Below are 20,334 nucleotides of genomic sequence, written 5' to 3' on the forward strand. Positions count from 1 at the left end.
GTTTAGCACTGATTTCTTATTTTGTCTTAATTTTGACTTCTTACAATATTGCATTACCGAATTTTTTGGCACCCACTTATATTTTGTGCTCAAGCTGAATGCCTCCCTTGCTCACCCTAGTCCTGGCTTCTTCAAGCAGTACTGGGCTCTGCATTCAAGTAGAGCCACACTATGGAGCCACACTAGAGCACAGTCTCTCCCTTTTACCCGCCTCGACTCTGACGGCCCAGGGAAGGCTTTTACAAGAGCTATGTTCTCCCTGCTTGCAAAACTGAAAATGAAGAGTACAGGAAAGTGTCTTCTTTGTCTCATAGGGAAGCTATGGGAGTGTTAGGAAGCAGTCATCATTGATGGAACTGACACTGGGACTTTTAGCTGTTCTCTCTTCTTATTTGTTTCTGGACAGGATCCATGATGAGTAAAAGAACTAATGCCCTGAATGTGGATTTATTAGCAGGAGAAATGAGGAGTCAGAATAACACATTCACCCAAAAAGTATGAAAAAATCCCTCCAAAGCATGCTAAGTTCAATAAAAATGAGAGGCTTGATATACATACATTGTAAATGTGACATAATCTCTTTTAAAGCATGAAATGGGCAAGATTACATGTGATAGAGCTAAACTAACACCAAGGGTACTTTTCCATTCTTGAAGAGATCAAAATAATACTTCCAATCTCATTGCTAAACTTCTCATCAGCCTTGCTGGTATCTGTCTCCTTGTCTTTTAAAAAAAGATATGCTTACAGTCTTCAGGCAGAGGCAGATGCTGCCCCCCTTCCAAAAGAACACTGGGGCCCTGTTTCCTCTCCATTTGTGTTTGACATGAGTAGAGTGGAGAAAGGGACTAAAGTTTACTGAGTAAACTCCTCTGTGTTGATGCTTTTGGAAGCATTATCTTACTTGATGTCCTGGCAGCCCTGGAAGAGAGAGTGGTTCACACAAAGAGGATTAGGAGATGCAGGGAGGAAGATTTAGTCCTGGCAGGTGCTACAGCTAGAACCATGAAGCCCCTAGGTGTCATACTGTTTTCTCAGGAGGGATATGATAAGACTAGGTGTAATGTTACTACTCTGTCTTTCGTTTTAGCAAGTCATCTCATCATAGGATTGTTGGAAGGGTGAAATACAGGGGCTTCAGTTCTATTGTCTTCCATGGAAAGAAACTTTGAATACTGCAGAACTTTTTGGAAATTGAAAGTTAAAGCTATAGGCAATAAAATTTCTTAAAAGGAGAAGGTTGGGGATGTTGATCTGGTTAAACAGCTCTCAAAATTATCTGCTGACATTAGATGGGTATTGGTTTTTAGGCATTAACATGAGTATAAATCTATTTTATGCATTTCTATGCAAAGTCAATAGAAAAAAACCCTAAATATATATTTAATTCCTTAGGGTCCCAAAGCATTTTGAGGATTTAAACTGATAAACCAACCTCAAAGGGACTGATTCTTGCAACTAAAACACAGACACCTCTGGGGTGAAATGTGGCAACAGTTTGACAGGCATAGCAGTAGCTTAGGCCAGAAAGGATTTATCCAATTAAAATTATGGGATGAATTCTGGCTGGCAGAATGTAATTACCAGCCTTGGAATGGATCCAGGATCCTGAGGTTAACACCCCTCCTCTTGCCAACAACCCTCCTACCTGCCAACACTCCGAGATGGAGAAGGCTGGATCTGACACAATCGCACATAATACTGTTGTGACATCTAAGTACAATGATGATGATGTGAGAAGCATCATGAACCTGATTTTTTTTAACACTCATTATGTTACTTATTTTTATGCCACATTAGGCTAGAAACCAAATGTCCACATAAATGTTAATTTCCTCAAATCTGTGTTTAAAAAGTATAATTAGAAAATAAAAAATAGATTTAAAAATTAATTTATTCTGCCAAAGTAGTTATTTAGTGATTATTTCACTTCAGGAACGAAATTGGATCAAAATGGTGACATTTAATCCTTGTTACATTAAAAAAAAAAAGCAGGTCCTGATTTTTTGGGAAGAGAAATGTATTCTCAAGGTTCACTGGCCTAAAAAAAAGGGAAATGCTTAATGCCTGGTTCCTACTCGCTGTAACTTAGAGTAAATGGGTATACGCTTTTGTCTTGGGGTGGGTCCAGATCATATTCGAAATCGCTCGCGGGCAGTATTTCTCAGAAGGGAATTTATTAAAGATGCGTTTGTGCGTAAACCGGAGAAAAGAGCCTCCTGCTGGTGTAGGATCAGTGGGTAATGACCTCATCATTAGATTCTAATGCCCTTTTAAAAAGTCACTCATTTACGAGAGAATTGTGGAGAGTTGCAGGTTAAAGCAGGTGGGGCGGGAAAGCACTTCTAGAGAGAACGTTAAGCCCTCCGGGCCGCCGGCACGCGGTCGGGGCCTGTGGGGTCGGGTGGGGTCAGGGAAGGAGCTGCAGAGCCGAGCCGGCGGGCGGCGGGGCTGGAGCGCGCCCGGGCGCCCGGGAGGCGGGGCCAGCGACGGAAGCTGTGCGCCGGTCACGCGCGGCGACTCCGGTTTGGCGCCGTCTTTCCCCGCCGCCCTCCGCGCCAGCAGGTGGGTCCCCCAAACCGCGGAGCAGCCAGCGTGTGGTCGCAGGTTCGAGGCGGGCCTGGGGCAGCGCCGCCGCCGGCCGCCCTTCGCTCCGGGGCCCGCCGCCCGCGGACGCTGATACCTCTGCTAGAGTCTCCCGGGGCCCTCAGCGAGTCCCTCGGGTTACCCTTCGGCCCACGTGGCTCTGGGCCACCCCACACCAGAACCTGGGCGGGACCGCGCAGGGGGTCCCAGCGACAGTGTCTGCCCCAGACCTCGCACTACGGCCTCCTCGGCGAGCCTCTGCCGCCCTAAAAGTGCCGGCGGTGGTGCGTGCGCAGGACACAGGTGATGTGGCAGAGCCGTTGCGAACTGCTCAGCTCCTCAGGGGCCCAGCCGGTTCCTCCGGGGGAGGCAGGTTTTAGGTCTCTCGCCGGAAGTAATCCCAAAGGTGATCGAAGTGGTGGGAGGCCTAGGATCACACTCCCTCAAACCACAAAGTGTTTGGGGTCTTGCTCGGGGTCACATTCTTAGAGGCGGAGGTAGAGAAAGACTTCCCCTTTTTACTAACAAGACTGACTGCTTGCCAAAAGCTTGATATTGCCCCTAGTTTCAGCTTTTGCAGTGAAGGTGGATTTTTCTAACACCATCTTTGTGTGATTTAGCTGTCCACAGGGAATAAAAATGTGGAATGAGAGGATGAAACTAATCCTTTCTTTTGCACTGTTAGGGGTTGCCATAAACACCATTTGTTAAAAAGCATAATTATGTTGGGAAAGTGCCTGATGAGACAATTAAGCTACATAAACACACTGAAAACAAATGAAAGCCAGAAGACGCCCACACCCCTTGTGTAAAGCAATTTTTTGTTTACATAAAAACGAGAGATGTCTGAGCTGCTTTATTACAACAGTGTTATTAATGTCTACAAAATCCTAATGACCGTATTTTTTATGAATTTTCAATCATGAGATGATGGTCACGATATGAAAACCTGAACTAACCATGAAGCCCTGTATCCCCTCTTAGGTTAAAGTGATCAGGCCAACGAACAATCCTAGTGAACAGAAGCCAGTGGATTTATGCATGGAGAGCACTGTTAATGGCACCACAGCATGTTAGGTTAAACTTACGAGCTTAACGTGTGTCTCAGAGTTGGACATCATTCCCTGCAGTATCCCCACACGGAGAACATTATGTGGCACAAAATGACCCTCATCAAACATTTGCTGATCGAGTTCATGAGGGCCACATTCACTTTTAGCTATATTTAAAAGAGGCGGAAATATGATGGCCTGAGCTTAAAAAGGGGAATTATTTTCTTTTTGTTTTGAGATATTGAAATTTCTTTAGTTCATAGTATCATTCGGGGTATAAAAAGATAACTAGTTGAAAATGCCATTCTAGAGTACTAAGGAGAATCAAAGCAACCACCAAAGCTTTTGTGGAATCATTCCATTTTCAACAAAATCAATCACATTTTTGGCTGATTATTGAGTAACATATCAGAGTAGTCCATGTCAGCTTTCAGTTCAAGGTACAGAGTCCTGTGAAACAAGATTTTAAGCTGTTATAGGGACTATGGAGATCAAAGTACAAGAGAAATTTAGTCATATAGTTGTCATTTAAAGCCCCCAAATGAGCCCCTTTTGTTAGTGCATATACTGCCCGTGGCATGGCCTGTAGAGATACCCTTTCTCTCTGTCAGAATAGTTTTTGTAAGAATCAGCATATTAAGTAATCTGCCTCATTTCTCTTTTCTGCATTTCCCCAGTAATCTCATTTAACGAAAGTATCATGCCTCTTTGAAAATAGGATTAAACTGTGGAAGACAGTTCTTAAAAGGAGTAACATACTTTAATGAAGAAGTTTCACAGGACAGAATTCAGACTGAGTAACTTGATGGATATTTTCTAGTGTTGTTGCTATCTTCATATGTTCATATGTGCATGACCACATATACATGGTTTCCTGGTTGAGTCAATCTGAGGATTTTATCCTTTAGGTGTTAATGAGGAATGAAATAGTGAAGTATTCATATTATGACTGCCTGGTTTCCAAAAAGCTATGATTTTTTTAAAAAGTTTAATGAACATGAAAATATGAATGAACTGTAGAAACCAAAATGAAGGCTTATTTTTCTCCTATTCTAGAAGAAAATTACCATGTCTTCTTCCAGACTGGGGCTCCGTTTGGCTGTCTGTTTATTAAACATTTCAGAAGCCAGAAGAAAATACATTGTTGAGAATGTAGCGAAAGCAGCTCTTCTTGAAAAAAATGGTAGGAACAACAGGCAATTGAAGTGAATATGTAGTGTTTTGATAATACAGTAATTTTTGCACTCTGCTAACAATGTCTATAGAATGCTCTTCTTCTTTCTTCCTGAATTTCCCCCCTTGTTCTTGGGCTGTTACAGCTTCTGCAGGACTCCAGGATACTGAGATAGACGACTTACTCAGATGTGCACATATGCTCTTCTCCAAACGCCTGCATACAATCCCCAGCATATTTCTTCACATTGGTGAGAGTGTCTGAAATGCACATTATTCAGGATATTGGCAGGCTCCTGAGGAGGATATATTTACATAAAGGTTTAATGTTTCCCTTATGGGCCATTTATGTGATCATTAATAGAATGAGCATAATTGTATATTATGCTTTTTATTCAGCAGGTTAAATAAAAAATAAACTTACCAAATACCAAGTCCTCTTCAAAAGCACTCCTGCCATCAAAGCCCATGCTGTCATTGCAGCATTAATATTTCCATTTTCTACGCATAAAGACTCTTAGGCAGTTGCATTTAAGTGATGTGTGTATGATTACTCTGCGATTCAATTCAGAAGACTGAAACTCAAGCCTCCTTACTCCCTGGGCCAGTATTTACTATAAGACATACTACTCTTTCTTTTTTTTTAACCCTTGTTAAAATGTTCATGTGATGACATACAGTTCTAGACATTTGTTTTTACTTTCACACATACACAGGACATAGTGTATTTACAGACTTACAATCACTTAACTTTGTTATTTGAAATCAACAGCTTTTCGGCAACAGGTGAACGCTAGGGTCACAGCCCTAAAGCATTTGAGACAGTTGATTTTAATTTCTGATTGTCATTTTTTATTTGGTTATTGCTTTTCATGAGAGAGAAGTGTTTTCCCCCAGCCCGTTGCTAACGCTGAGCACATTTAAGTTACTGTCTTGCAACTTTGAGGGAGCTGGAAATGTCTGTGAAAATTCCTGATAATTTCTAATAAGAAAGCTCCTCTGGAGTCAGTGTGCAGCTGTGCTTTTGCATTCTCTTTGCAGTAAGAGCCAGCTTGGGCCCCTCATTGTCAGATAGTACATCTAGTGGGATTGGGTGAATGTGCAGAGACATATTCCATGATTCAGTGACTGGGCAGAGACATTTGTGGAAGCCACACACTGATGGACGCCTGGGTCTCAACTCACAGTTTTTATCAGCTTATTAGTGACAGCAGCTCAAACGGAATTATAGCTATTACACTGCATTACAAATACCAAACAATTTACTTCTGCTGAGGTTCATACTGACAGCTCCTCCTGCCAACAGTAATTTTTTTTCTATATGCATGCTTAAGAAATTTCAGGAGAGAGTGTTTCATTCTTTCAGCATTTCATTCAATTGAATCATATGAAACTGAGAATAAAAGCTTTTCAGAAGAATATTTAGAATGAAAAAATCAAATCAAATCATTTCTTCTAAAAGCTTAAGTATGTTGAAAAAAATACATAAAAAGAGGTTGTATGATCGTGTTGCTACCCATCTTTAATAGTTTTAAAAATGCAGGGAAGGTAGCACTAGTTAAGAAAATGACCTGCTGTTTTACAGATACTTTAAAGGCATTTATTTTTAAGTGAGTGGAATAAAACTATATCACCTATATTTTTTCCAATTAAGCAATGTGAAAACATTTAAATGACCTAAAAGGTCTTATGGAAAGAAAGCTGAATTATAAATTTTAGACCTATACCAGGGCAGGTCTCTGTAGATGCTCATTTGGCTATGAGTGAGTGACATAAGTTTATCTTTTCATGTTATTAAAATTAATAGTGCGGGGCTGCTGTAAGCTCTGTAGTTGCTGCGTGTAACTTATTTTTCCTCTCCTCTGAAAAGATTAATTGTTAAGCTGCCAGGGGACAGGGCGACAAAGATATAATGGCATAGTGAAAGGTTTAATTACCGTCTGAAAACTTTTGTCCTTCACTCTGAATTTGCTTTTGTAGGCATACGAGGAACTTTTAAGGAGCCTGAACCAGGCTTGTAAACTTCAAAAATAACTAGAGGGTTATGTGTGGTTGCCATACAAGGGTATGGCAGCTTTCTCCTTCAGGTTACACATTCAAGTGAGTCACAAGCTGCTGAAGGCTGGAAGTCATTAACATCTGAAGGCTGTTGGTGTCCTTTGAAAAGGAGATGGTGGAGTCAGAACAGTTTCTAATAGGCAGGTGCCTGTATCCCAGAAACCTCTGCTCCAGGCACTAATTGGCCTATCCTAGTTTTTCCAGATGTTAGATTTTGATTTCTGGGTTTGGAAGGAAAAATTGACAAGGCCTAGAAGATGAGATTGATAAGGAACAGAATTTAGAGTGATATGATTTGGCGATTGAAAGAAGAGCTACTGTCTTAGACTGAGTTAAGAGAACTTTGGCAAGTTCAGAAGCAAGTGCCAGAAAAGTTCTCTCATAGACACCAAAGCCTCGTATCTGAGCTGAGCCATCTGCTTGTATAGGAAGCACTGTAAGAAGTGGATGTTACTGTCTACAAATTTCATGATTAGTCAGTGTCACTTCAGAGGTCACCCCCTAGAATTTTTCTCTTAAACACTTTCTATTTAATTATATCAGAAGAAATAAAGTATTAAGATTTCATCACAGAAGAAAATTCTTGCATTTATGTGTTGCTTTCTTTATAGGACAGAAACATCCTGATGTATCAGTGCTCAACGTATTTTCTGATCAAGGGTACAACAGATCAGTCATTACAATAGCAGCTTCTGTTGCTGAGTTAGGTAAGATTTCAGTTTCTATTTTTTTACATATGTCTTTTGATGAAGGGTCAGCGTCAGGTACACCTGAATGCCCTTTAATCACTGATTGCCTGTGTTAATCTGGATACTCCCCTCCATTACATAGGGAGTCTACCTCAAAACTGCATTTCATCATTTTTGTGAACATGTACCGCTCAAACATTTCCCATTTCCTCTTCATTAAAATGAACCTTGGGGGTCCAATATTTAATAACATTCTTTCCTTGAAGATGATCACATATCCTTTGTGGTTAAGAAAAATATCTTCATGTTTTAACCTGTGAAGTAATAGTGTTGAAGTCAGCCTTGATTTCACTGATAAGTTGACATGGAATGAAACATGCTAAGCAGTTGTGTTTTAGGTTGGGAGCCTGACATCTTGAGTTGGTCCACTGGGTGAAATGAAATGGGTTTCAAGTCTTCTGTTGTAAGGTTTAGTGGGACAACTTGAATTTGAAGGTTTATAATTGTTTAAACAAAAACCTGTATTATTTTAGTATTGCTTGGTAAAGGGTTTAAAATATTTTCTTTTTTAAAAAAAATTAATTAATTTATTTATTTTTGGTTGCGTTGGGTCCTGGTTGCTGTGCGTGCGTTTTCTCTAGTTGCTGCAAGCGGGGGCTACTCTTTGTTGTGGTGTGTGGGCTTCTCATTGTGGTGGCTTCTCTTGTTGGGGAGCACCGGCTCTAGGTGTGCGGGCTTCAGTAGTTGTGGCTCGTGGGCTCTAGAGCACAGGCTCAGTAGCTATGGCTCACGGGCTTAGTTGCTCCATGGCATGTAGGATCTTTCCGGACCAGGCCTCAAACCCGTGTCCGCTGCATTGGCAGGCGGATTCTTTACCACTGCGCCACCAGGGAAGTCCTGAAATATTTTCAAATAAACTTGACTTCAACTTAGCAGATTTTTCAAAAGGTATATTTGTTTGGAAAACAAAGAGCTGATGGATAGTTCCCAGCAGATGTAGGACCGATTACCTTCCTTATTGTTTAGCTCTCTTGCCAAATGGTCATACTGCACTGCAAATAAAAACTCATAGTAATAACATAACACTCTGATGTGTCTATAATATGTATTTAGATAGAATAATTTAATGAAAAATCTAATTATAAGAGCAGAACTAAAATACTTATGCTTTTAAAAATTTATGTTTGTGTGTATATTTTATTATAAATTCATAAAATATTCTGAAAATAACAAGGAATTTTATCAGATTAATCTGATAAAATTGAAAAAATTTAAAGTAACCAATTGTAAAAAAAATACAATACAAAGTTTCTTAAGACTGATAAACTTTGTATACTTCTTCCACTTTGGGGAGTAAGGAGTTAGAAGAAATGTGAAACTTTGTGACACTTGGGAGGTGGGGAGAGGGGAAATGTTGGGTCTTTCATTTTTCTTTATTTTGGATGGATAAACAATCTTCTCTACATATTACAGAAAAACAACTGGTGGGACAATAATAAATATAGCTACTTCTTTAGATGCGATTGAAAGTTTAATGATTTTTTTTTTTTTTTAAGGCAATTCCGTTCTGGCTGCCTGCCTGGAGGCCTTCCAGTCAATTGATATGGAGGTTCAAGAGGGGATCCATCCTTGCCTGGGAGCAGTGGACCTGATTCCCATTTACCCTCTCTCTGGTGTTGGAGTGGAAGAGTGTGGAGCTGTGGCCAGAAGTAAGAGAAAGTTTGGGGTAGTGTGTTATTCCTTAATGGAAACCATTTTTACAAGTCAGAACAGGTTGTGACAATATAATCACTCCTCAGTTCCCTGGGAAAAGTCAACCTTGAAGAATTGTATCAACAGTAAGCTTCCATGGGTTGCAGTGGCACATTGTGTCGCTGTGACTCATCCTTCCACTTTCTACCCCATGACGCTGTGGAACACTAAATGCTGTAGGATGCAGCAAATCAACCATTGTGACCCTTACAAATTCACGATAGACCATGAGGAGACAGCAGTAGTCTCTAATGAGTTCTTTAGACTCTTTGGGGCAGGACGATGGTGTGTTTCACCCATCTGTGTCCTATTTTCTTGAGCAGGAGTAATGATGAGGTTGAAAACCCACTTAAGTGTTAACTCCTACCCCTTTTTCCTCTGACTTTTTTTTTTTCTTTTTTCCTTGTGCACAACGCTCTTTAAGGTTTTCTTTAGAACTGAACTGTCACATGCTTGATTTCAGCCCCATGGGCAAGTTTAATTTGGAAAATTTGAGCTATGTCACTTGAGGTGTTTTTGAATTAAGCAAATTGGGAGAAAAGAAAGACCTTTTGCCTGGACTGTCTAGCTGGTTAATTATGAGATGCAGAGACTTTAACCTTTGGGGAAAAGTCCACCTTAGGATGATTGCAAACTTCTCTGTATGACCTCAGAAATCCTCTGTGGTGGTGCCTCACTTTTAGGTAATAGGGAAATGTCTAACATTTGGGTTGTAGATTTGGACTCTAGCTGAGCTCCATCAAGCGCTAGAAATATGAAATGAGACTTGTTTCCAAAGGTGTATCTCATTCCATGTGTTGCATTTTAACATGAACCTGACAATGGATGGATTATTTCCCAGAGAAATCATGGCCCAAAATTTGCTTTACTTTTCATCTAAGAAAGAGTTAAAATTCAGCATGGGGGAAAATGCATTTCACACAAAAATGAAGAGTTCCGAATTGTCCAGACCAGAATAATGATTTTAATGTCTTCAAAAAAATTATGTTCAATTACATTAAATCTCAAATTAGCTAGTACATGAAGTTCTTCATTACATCAGGACTAGTCCACCCCAGATGTTTGGCCAGAGTAGGAGACAGTTGACAACAGGAGGGTCTGGACACAGTATTTCTCCCTTCCTTTGCCCTTTTGCTTCATTGGCAGCTACTGTACCTCATGATTTAAAGATGGACATTTCTAATTAAATGAGAGCTCAGCTGCATTCTTGAACTAATTTATAACATTCGATTTGAAATGTAATAGCTTCAATCTTCATCTGATTAAAACCAGTCATATACTGTACATGGTTACTATTTTGATGCTCCAACATGCAGTTTTTATTTTTACATTCTCCTTTCTACACAGCTGTTTGTCTAATATCATCCAATTTTTTTTGGTTTGTGTTTTTTTTGTTTTTTTGGTAACAGCATGCTCAGGCATTCGTATGAGGCAGAAGTATTCGTGTTCTAGGATCTCACTGTTTTCAGAACAGTGACAGGATGTTTTTCACTAGAGTAACCCCTTGTCAGGGAAACCATGTTAAAATAATAATTTAACTAACTTTCTTTGGGAGGAAGGGCAATGGAGAACATTCCAGTGACATAGAAGATAGTTGATATTGACGTGTAATTCATGTATGTTTTATATGCAAAAATTCTGGATAATATATATTTTAGAGCTTTTTTAAAAAAAATTATTTATTTATTTTTGGCTGTGTTGGGTCTTCGTTTCTGTGTGAGGGCCTTCTCTAGTTGTGGCGAGCGGGGGCCACTCCTCATCGCGGTGCGCGGGCTTCTCACTGTCGCAGCCTCTCTTGTTGCGGAGCGCAAGCTCCAGACGCGCAGGCTCAGTAGTTGTGGCTCACGGGCCCAGTTGATCTGCATCATGTGGGATCTTCCCAGACCAGGGCTCGAACCTGTGTCCCCTGCATTGGCAGGCAGATTCTTAACCACTGCACCACCAGGGAAACTCTATTTTAGAGCTTTTTGATAGCAGCTGGAAGCTTGCTTATTCCTTAAGGAAGGGATTCTTAAAGTGAGGTCCAAAGTTCATGTTCAGGGGACTTATAAATAATGTCAAAATCACTTGTAAGTTTTTATGATGTGCATTTGTATATACATACATAGATACACACACTCATAATTTTGCATATAATTTTAGTTTAAGAACTTCTAGAATAAAGGGCACAGCAATGCAGAGTCCTAGAGGTGGAAGCAGCCTGGGCTTAAGGACCTGAAAGGACTGCAGTGTTGCTGGCTGAAACTTAGAGATGGGGTGGGGTGGGAAGGTTAAGAAATGAAGCTCCAGAGGTAATCAGAGGCAAGGTCATGAAGTCTTATATGCCAGGTTAAGGAGTTCACACTTTATCCTAAACGCAGTAGAAACTGTTGGAAGAGTTTTAAGAAAGAAAGTCTATGATTGGCTTTGAACATTAGAAAGATAACTTTGTGTGTATGATAGAGAATGGACAATGAGCAGGTAGATCAGTCTGGAAAGGTGATGGTGGCCTAAGATAATAGAGAATGGAGAGAATGGGGAGACTCCATAGGAGGTTGGGATATGAGCAGTGGTATGAAAGTGTCTTCACTTACAGATGCTGCCATGTAAAAAAAGGTGACACATAGATCTAGTCTATATTTATTTAAAGCTTATAATTTAAAAAAATGTTTTGGACTTTGGTTTTCATTTTCTATAAAACCACATTTGATCTATTAGGCTCCATTTCATTTTTATCTGTATTATGTCTCTAAAATTTTTCTCCTCCTCCCTTTTTCCCTTCTCCATTCCATCCTTCTCTCTCTCCCTTCTTTCCTCCTTCCGTTCCTCTCTTTGCTTCTTTTTGTTGTTATCAAAATGATACATGAACATGGTTAAAAGTCAAATCTACAGGGTTTGTTCCCCAAACTCTAGACCTACATAACTTCCCTTTCCTCCTCACTCTGTACACACTTCAGTTTCCTTCTCCCCTGAGCCAAGTACTTTCAACTCTTTTATTATTTAGGATTCAAATCCAGATATCTGAATATCATATCTGTATTGGTACTTCTTGTTTTTTTAAGTTTTAGGCATTATCTGTTGACTTCTCACTTCAGAAGATGAGAATTTAGCTTCCTTTCACCCACCTCTCACCCCCAGCACGCGCGCGCGCGCGCACACACACACACACACACACACACACACACACACACACACACACACACACGTTTCCCACTTACTTCCGAATTCTCCTTCCTCACCATATAGTTATATCTTGGAACAGTATTTAGTGGTCACATTATTATAACTGTGTAAACATTATTTACAATGAAGTATTTACAACGTTATTATTTTACCCTTTCTGTACAACCTTTTCTTTTTGCTGCAATTGATCATTATCTTTTTGATTGTTTGCTTACTTTTTTATATACTTACCACTGGTTTAACCCCACACTCTGTCACTAATGACATCTCTCCATGCATTCAGATAGAACACGCCATGTATTGACTGTTCTATAAATTTCATCTTCTTAAAAAAAAACAAAAACTATCTTTTAGGGGAATTCCCTGGTGGTCCAGTGGTTAGGACTCTGCGATCTCACTGCTGAGGGCCTGGGTTCGATCCCTAATTGGGGAACTAAGATCCCACAAGCCGCACAGTGTGGCCAAAAAAACCCCCAACTTTCTTCTAGAACTCTCTGATCTGGTTCAGTTAGGATGATTTACTCTCAATTTGTTGAGGATGACTGTCATCATGGCATCTCCCATTACTTTTATCCTGGGTGTTCCCTTCATCTTTCTCTATTTTGGATCCCCTGGTTCCTGAATCCCATATCTTCTCTTTTTTTCCCCCTTCTTTTATGTCCTTGTTTTGGTGGAACATATCCTCTACTAGCTTTCCAAAAAACAGTGGGGTGGGGGCAGGGAGAGTACATTTTTGAGAACTTACATGTCTGAAAATGCCATTATTCTACCTTCACACTTAATTTTTAGTTTAGCTAGGTATAGAATAATAGGTTACAAATAATTTTCCTTTATTTTGATGATGTTGTATCAATTCTCATTTCCATGTTGCTATTGAGACTTTTGAAGCATTATGATTCCTGATCTTTGTATGTGACCTGTCACTTCTCACTGGAAGCTTGTAAGATCTTCACTTTGTTCCTAGTGTTCTGGAATTTCTGTGATGTGCCTTTGTATACATCTGTTTTCATTCATTATGCTGGATAACTGGTAGACCCTTTGAATTCTTGAAACTTGTTCCCCAGTGCTGGAAGTTCTCTTGAGTTATTCCATTGATATATTTTTTTAACATCTTTATTGGAGTATAATTGCTTTAAAATGGTGTGTTAGTTTCTGCTTTATAACAAAGTGAAGCAGCTATACATATACATATATCCCCATTTCTCCTCCCTCTTGCATCTCCCTCCCACCCTCCCTATCCCACCCCTCCAGGTGGTCACAAAGCACTGAGCTGACCTCCCTGTGCTATGCAGCTGCTTCCCACTAGCTATCTATTTTACATTTGGTAGTGTATATATAAGTCCATGCCACTTTCTCACTTTGTCCCAGCTTACCCTTCCCCCTCCTTGTGTCCTCAAGTCCATTCTCTACATCTGCCACTTTATTCCTGTCCTGCCCCTAGGTTCTTCAGAACCATTTTTTTTTTTTTAGATTCCATATATATGTGTTAGCATACGGTATTTATTTTTCTCTTTCTGACTTACTTCACTCTGCATGACAGTCTCTAGGTCCATCCACTTCACTACAAATAACTCAATTTTGTTTCTTTTTATGGCTGAGTAATATTCCATTGTATATATGTGCCACATCTTCTTTATCCATTCATCTGATGATGGACACTTAGGTTGCTTCCATGTCCTGGCTGTTGTAAATAGAGCTGCAATGAACATTGTGGTACATGGCTCTTTTTGAATTATGGTTTTCTCAGGGTATATGCCCAGTAGTGGGATTGCTGGGTCGTATGGTAGTCCTATTTTTAGTTTTTTGAGGAACCTCCATACTGTTCTCCATAGTGGCTCTATCAGTTTACATTCTCACCAAGAGTGCAAGAGGGTTCCCTTTTCTCCACACCCTCTCCAGCATTTGTTGTTTGTAGATTTTCTGATGATGCCCATTCTAACTGGTGTGAGGTGATACCTCATTGTCATTTTGGTTTGCATTTCTCTAATGATTAGTGATGTTGAGCATCCTTTCATGTGTTTGTTGTCAATCTGTATATCTTCCTTGGAGAAATGTCTATTTAGGTCTTCTGCCCATTTTTGGATTGGGTTGTTTGTTTTTAGGATATTGAGCTGCATGAGCTGCTCATAAATTTTGGAGATGAATCCTTTGTCAGTTGCTTCATTTGCAAAAATTTTCTCCCATTCTGAGGGTTGTCTTTTCATCTTGTTTATGGTTTCTTTTGCTGTGCAAAAGCTTTGAAGTTTCATTAGGTCCCATTTGTTTATTTTTGTTTCCATTTCTCTAGGAGGTGGGTCCAAAAGGATCTTGCTGTGATTTATGTCAGAGAGTGTTCTGCCTACATTTTCCTCTAAGAATTTGATAGTGTCTGGCCTTACATTTAGGTCTTTAATCCATTTTGAGTTTCTATTTGTGTATGGTGTTAGGGAGTGTTCTAATTTCATTCTTTTACATGTAGGTGTCCAGTTTTCCTGGCACAACTTATTGAAGAGGCTGTCTTTTCTCCACTGTATATTCTTGCCTCCTTTATCAAAAATAAGGTGATCATATGTGCGTGGGTTTATCTCTGGGCTTTCTATCCTGTTCCATTGATGTATATTTCTGTTTTTGTGCCAGTACCATCCTGTTTTGATTACTGTAGCTTTGCAGTATAGTATGAAGTCTGGGAACCTGATTCCTCCAGCTCTGTTTTTCTTTCTCAAGATTGCTTTGGCTATTCGAGGTCTTTTGTGTTTCCATACAAACTGTGAAATTTTTGTTCTAGTTCTGTGAAAAATGCCATTGGTAGTTTGGTAGGGATTGCATTGAATCTGTAGATTGCTTTGGGTAGTAGAGTCATTTTCACAATGTTGATTCTTCCAATCCAAAAACATGGTATAACTCTCCATCTGTTTACATCATCTTTAATTTCTTTCATCAGTGTCTTATAGTTTTCTGCATACAGGTCTTTTGTCTCCTTAGGTAGGTTTATCCTAGGTATTTTATTCTTTTTGTTGCAGTGGTAAATGGGAGTGTTTCCTTAATTTCTCTTTCAGATTTTTCATCATTAGTGTATAGGAATGCAAGAGATTTCTGCACATTAATTTTGTATCCTGCTACTTTACGAAATTCATTGTTTAGCTCTAGTAGTTTTCTGGTAGCATCTTTAGGATTCTCTATGTGTAGTATCATGTCATCTGCAAACAGTGACAGTTTTACTTCTTTTCCAATTTGGATTCCTTTTCTTTCTTTTACTTCTCTGATTGCCATGGCTAAAACTTCCAAAACTATGTTGAATAATAGTGGTGAGAGTGGACAGTGTTGTCTTGCTCCTCATCTTAGAGGAAATGGTTTCAGTTTTTCACCATTGAGAACGATGTTGGCTGTGGGATTTGTCATATATGGCCTTTATTATGTTGAGGTAAGTTCCCTCTATGCCTACTTTCTGGAGGGTTTTTATCATAAGTTGGTGTTGAATTTTGTCAAAAGTTTTTTCTGCATCTGTTGATATGAACATATCATTTTTCTCCTTCAATTTGTTAATATGGTGTATCACATTGATTGATTTGCATATATTGAAGAATCCTTGCATTCCTGGGATAAACCCCACTTGATCGTGGTGTATGATCCTTTTAATGTGCCGTTGGATTCTGTTTGCTAGTATTTTGTTGAGGATTTTTGCATCTATGTTCATCAGTCATATTGGCCTGTAGTTTTCTTTCTTTGCAATATCTGTTCTGGTTTTGGTATCAGGGTGATGGTGGCCTCGTAGGATGAGTTTGGGAGTGCTCCTCCCTCTGCTATATTTTGGAAGAGTTTGAGAAGGATAGGTGCTAGCTCTTCTCTAAATGTTTGATAGAATTCGCCTGTGAAGCCATCTGGTCCTGGACTTTTGTTTGTTGGAAGATTTTTAATTACAGTCTCAATTTCAGTGCTTGTGATTGGTCTGTTTATATTTTCTATTTCTTCCTGGTTCAGTCTCGGAAGGTTGTGCTTTTCTAAGAATTTGTCCATTTCTTCCAGGTTATCCATTTTATTGACATATAGTTGCTTGTAGTAATCTCTCATGATCCTTTGTATTTCTGCAGTGTCAGTTGTTACTTCTCTTTTTTCATTTCTAATTTTATTGATTTGAGTCTTCTCCCTTTTTTTCTTGATGAGTCTGGCTAATGGTGTATCAGTCTTGTATATCTTCTCAAAGAACCAGCTTTTAATTTTATTGATCTTTGCTGTTGTTTCCTTCATTTCTTTTTCATTTATTTCTGATCTGATCTTTATGATTTCTTTCCTTCTGCTAACTTTGGGGTTTTTTTGTTCTTCTTTCTCTAATTGCTTTAGGTGCAAAGTTAGGTTGCCATTGATATTTCTTCCATTTTCTCAATTCTTTCTGGAAGCTCCATATTTGGATATTGGAAGTCTTGTATTGGTTCTCTACACTTACTTTCTGTTTTTTAAAATCACTTTATATTTTTATAATAATTTCTTACAAATTTCCTCTACTTTATATCCCAAGCCTTCAATAAGTTTTTCATTTCCTCTATATTAGTTTCCAAGTGCTTTTACTCTCTGAATGTTCATTTTATTTTTTTATTCTAAATAATGTCCTGGTCATGTCTCATGAATACAGTGTCAGTGAATAATTTTTGACAGTTTCTTCTTTCTGCATGATGTCTGTTCCCCAACATGCCCCACCCCCCGCATCCACACCACCAAGGTTGCTTTCTCCTGTTTGTTTTAAAGGCTTTCCTCAGATGTCAGGTCATCATTGGTTGGCTGCTTACTCTAAGAGTGGACACTAAAGGACTGAATGGATAATTTGAGTATTTAGGTGGGGTTTGTCAACTGTAGGCTGATCTGGCTGCGCAGTTTCTATAGGGAGCGTCCATTTCAGTATCTTTGGGGTCTTTCCTCTTGGGCTGTTCAAGTTTCTTAGAGAAGGATTCTCCAGTCTTCAGCCTGGAGTATACACACAGCTGTCCATGATTTAGGAGTTGAGTTGCAGAAGAGGGCTAGAAGAGTCACCGCATTTAGTGTGTAAATGTTCCCTTAATTCCCCTCTTTTCATGAATCCCCTACCCTCAGCTGTATCCCGCAGCCCAGACACCTTGTGTTTTTACCTCTTGTGTCTTCTGCCAGTTGCCTGTCTGTGTGGAGGGGTTGGGATCTAACCACTGCTTAACAGACTTTCCACCATTTTCCCTGTTTTGAGCTATGCCTTTACCTTCTCTCCCAGAGTGAGGTCACCAGTTCTGACCATTTCCAGGTACCAGTGCTCTAAGTCAGGCTGCTTCTCTGCTGTCTGGGGTCTGCTGAATCTCCTGCTCTTCTCATATCTGCTCTCCAAGTTCCAACGCCGTTGCTTCTTCTTCCATTTCTATTTGTTTGAGTGAATCAATGCTTTAAAAAATAGACCTCTTTACCATCTGTTTCCTGGGATATTTGGAAGAAGTGAAAGTAAACATAGGAATCTACGCTCCCATCTCTACTTGGAAGTCCCTACTTCTCTAATTCCTCTTGGTGATTTTGATTATCTTAGATCCTTCAAGAGCAGGGAATTCACCTAATTTGGAACCAAAGGTAAATTTACAGTAACATTATTCTTTTTTCTGACTTCTAACTCAATATTGAAGGTATTTAGTCTCAATTTCTGGGCTTCAATAAATTTTGTATAGACAATTTCTCCAAAGGATTACTGTGGGCTATCATGCTGCCTGTATGTTTTCCACATCTTCCTTACTCGATGGTTCACCTGCAGGAGCCAGCGTCTCTGAAACATGAGCTTGTTTCTCATGTACACACAAACCTTCCTGAGAAGGACTGAGTGAAGGTGGAGGGGAGGGGTCAGGGCAGAAGGTGCTCAGGCAAATCCCCCCAATGATTTGCCGGTGAAAACGGGCTTAACTAACATGTAGGTTCATAATATTCAGCTTTTTTTTTTTTTTTTTTTTTTTTTTTTGCGGTACGCGGGCCTCTCACTGTTGTGGCCTCTCCCGTTGCGGAGCATAGGCTCCAGACACGCAGGCTCAGCGGCCATGGCTCACAGACCCAGCCACTCCGCAGCATGTGGGATCTTCCCGGACCGGGGCACGAACCCGTGTCCCCTGCGTTGGCAGACGGACTCTCAACCACTGCGCCACCAGGGAAGCCCCATAATATTCAGCTTTAAAAGTCTGGACCATAGCTATAAAATTTGTAAATCATAAGGAAACTTGCTTTTTGTTTTATGTCATTAATCAAATGAAATAAGGTTTATATAATGCTTTATAAATTGACATTATTTAGAATATTGGAAAGATAAAATGCTAGTTAAGTAAGTTACATAAGTAAAGATTTAGCTCTTACATGATTGAGTTTTTTTGGATTTATCTTAAAATAGATACAACATTAATGAATTTGATTAGAATTATCAGCCTTGTTAGATGATTTTTTGAGTATTTTCATGGCTTGGAGGACATGTGCCATGACAGATTCACACAACATCAACACTTGTGTGATAGTCTTAAGACCCTTCGATTACCTTATTACAGATTGTCAAAACATGGGCTGATCTGGCAAATCAGGAACAACTTTTCACTTCAAGAATTTTCTACTCTGATTCTCCAGTTGCTATGGAGATTGTCTCATAAAACAGCCTTGAATTTTGTTGAGATTAGTCAGTTTAGATGTTGGGTTCTGATATAGTTCTCTCCACCATTAGTACTACCTTCATTGCCATAGCATAAAAGCAATGGTTGATTTTACAAGCATATGTTAACATAGTTTAGGACATAGCATTTACTTTGACAATTATAGGATACTGCCACCATATAAAAAGCTGAAAAAAAAAAAGGGATTGCGCATTGGGAAAGTACATAAAATATCAAAATTGATTTCCAGCAACTTGAGTACATTCTAACTATGAAGGAGAGTTACCAGGTGTTCATAAATGCATATTGCTACAAGCTTAATAAATGCAACAGGATTATATCAACCACTGTAAAACAGAGCTACTAATGAGAAAGGAAAAGACCAAATGAGAGAACTAGGATAAACTAACCTATTCTTCCATGACCAGCAATTACTGATGCACACATCCATACTTGAAAAAGCTGCTCTCTTTCTCTCACTTTGGCTCTGCAGCAACCTGAAGTCCAAGTAAATTAATACCCCACAGGCACCCCTTGGCCAGTGGGAGACCTGAGCTGGTAGACAGACAATTCTAAGGCCCATTCCAGCAAGACCAAGCCCCAGTTGCTCGTAGCGATGACTAGCTTGATAACACACCCTCGTGTTGGCTTTCCCTTCTTCCCTGTTTTACTCTTGGTATATACTGAATAGACTTTATTGAACATTTTGACAGGAATAAATGTACCATAAGAATCTTCTAACTGGGATGAGTAGGTGGAGTGCATGAAACCTTTGCTGTCTGACTGTACACTTCTTGTAATTCTTCCCCAGTCTATAGGTCTATAGTTTAAAACTGGGAGACTGCCCCCACCACCACTTCACCTAGGGAAGGGGTCTCCTAGAATACTCAGGATCAAGCTGTGGGTCACTGTGGGAGATGTTAAAAGTTTAGGGGTTCTAAGTTTTCTGATTTTCAGTATATATATATATATATATATATATATATATATAGCGCCCAGAGATTAAATTTATGTTATTGCTGACGGTGTTTTAGAGAATTGGGACCTAATAGGGGATTTATAGCATATGATGGATATGATGCTAACTTTTTCAGCCCAGACTCCTAACCTTGGCTACGCTTTTCCTGAATTCCTTTTCCTTTCCGTCTCTGCTTCCTAGCATATACAGTGACTTCCGGTGTCAAGACCACTAGGATCAGAAAATTCTAAGGAAATAATATAGTCATGCTAGTGGCTTTGATGGACCTATAAGATCAA

General features: G+C 39.6%; 1 protein-coding gene across 4 annotated transcripts in view; it reads left to right on the forward strand.

Moving 5' to 3' along the window:
* The first annotated feature begins 2,508 nt into the window (after positions 1–2,508).
* The window catches only part of FTCDNL1 (formiminotransferase cyclodeaminase N-terminal like), a 49,138-nt gene continuing 31,312 nt past the window's right edge, over positions 2,509–20,334 (forward strand). Inside the window, exons 1-5 of one of the 4 annotated variants that reach the window (XM_060151369.1) lie at positions 2,509–2,565; positions 4,695–4,821; positions 4,958–5,062; positions 7,481–7,576; positions 9,115–9,267. In XM_060151369.1, coding sequence (XP_060007352.1) covers positions 4,707–4,821; positions 4,958–5,062; positions 7,481–7,576; positions 9,115–9,267 — 469 coding nt within the window. In that variant the 5' untranslated portion in view covers positions 2,509–2,565; positions 4,695–4,706. Of the gene's footprint in view, positions 2,566–2,603; positions 2,890–3,642; positions 3,659–4,694; positions 4,822–4,957; positions 5,063–7,480; positions 7,577–9,114; positions 9,268–20,334 lie in introns of those variants that run through there. The other 3 variants (XM_060151370.1, XM_060151367.1, XM_060151371.1) reach the window with 3 other exon arrangements.

The sequence above is a fragment of the Lagenorhynchus albirostris genome, chromosome 6 (genome assembly GCF_949774975.1).
Source record: "Lagenorhynchus albirostris chromosome 6, mLagAlb1.1, whole genome shotgun sequence".
NCBI classification, from domain to species: domain Eukaryota; kingdom Metazoa; phylum Chordata; class Mammalia; order Artiodactyla; family Delphinidae; genus Lagenorhynchus; species Lagenorhynchus albirostris.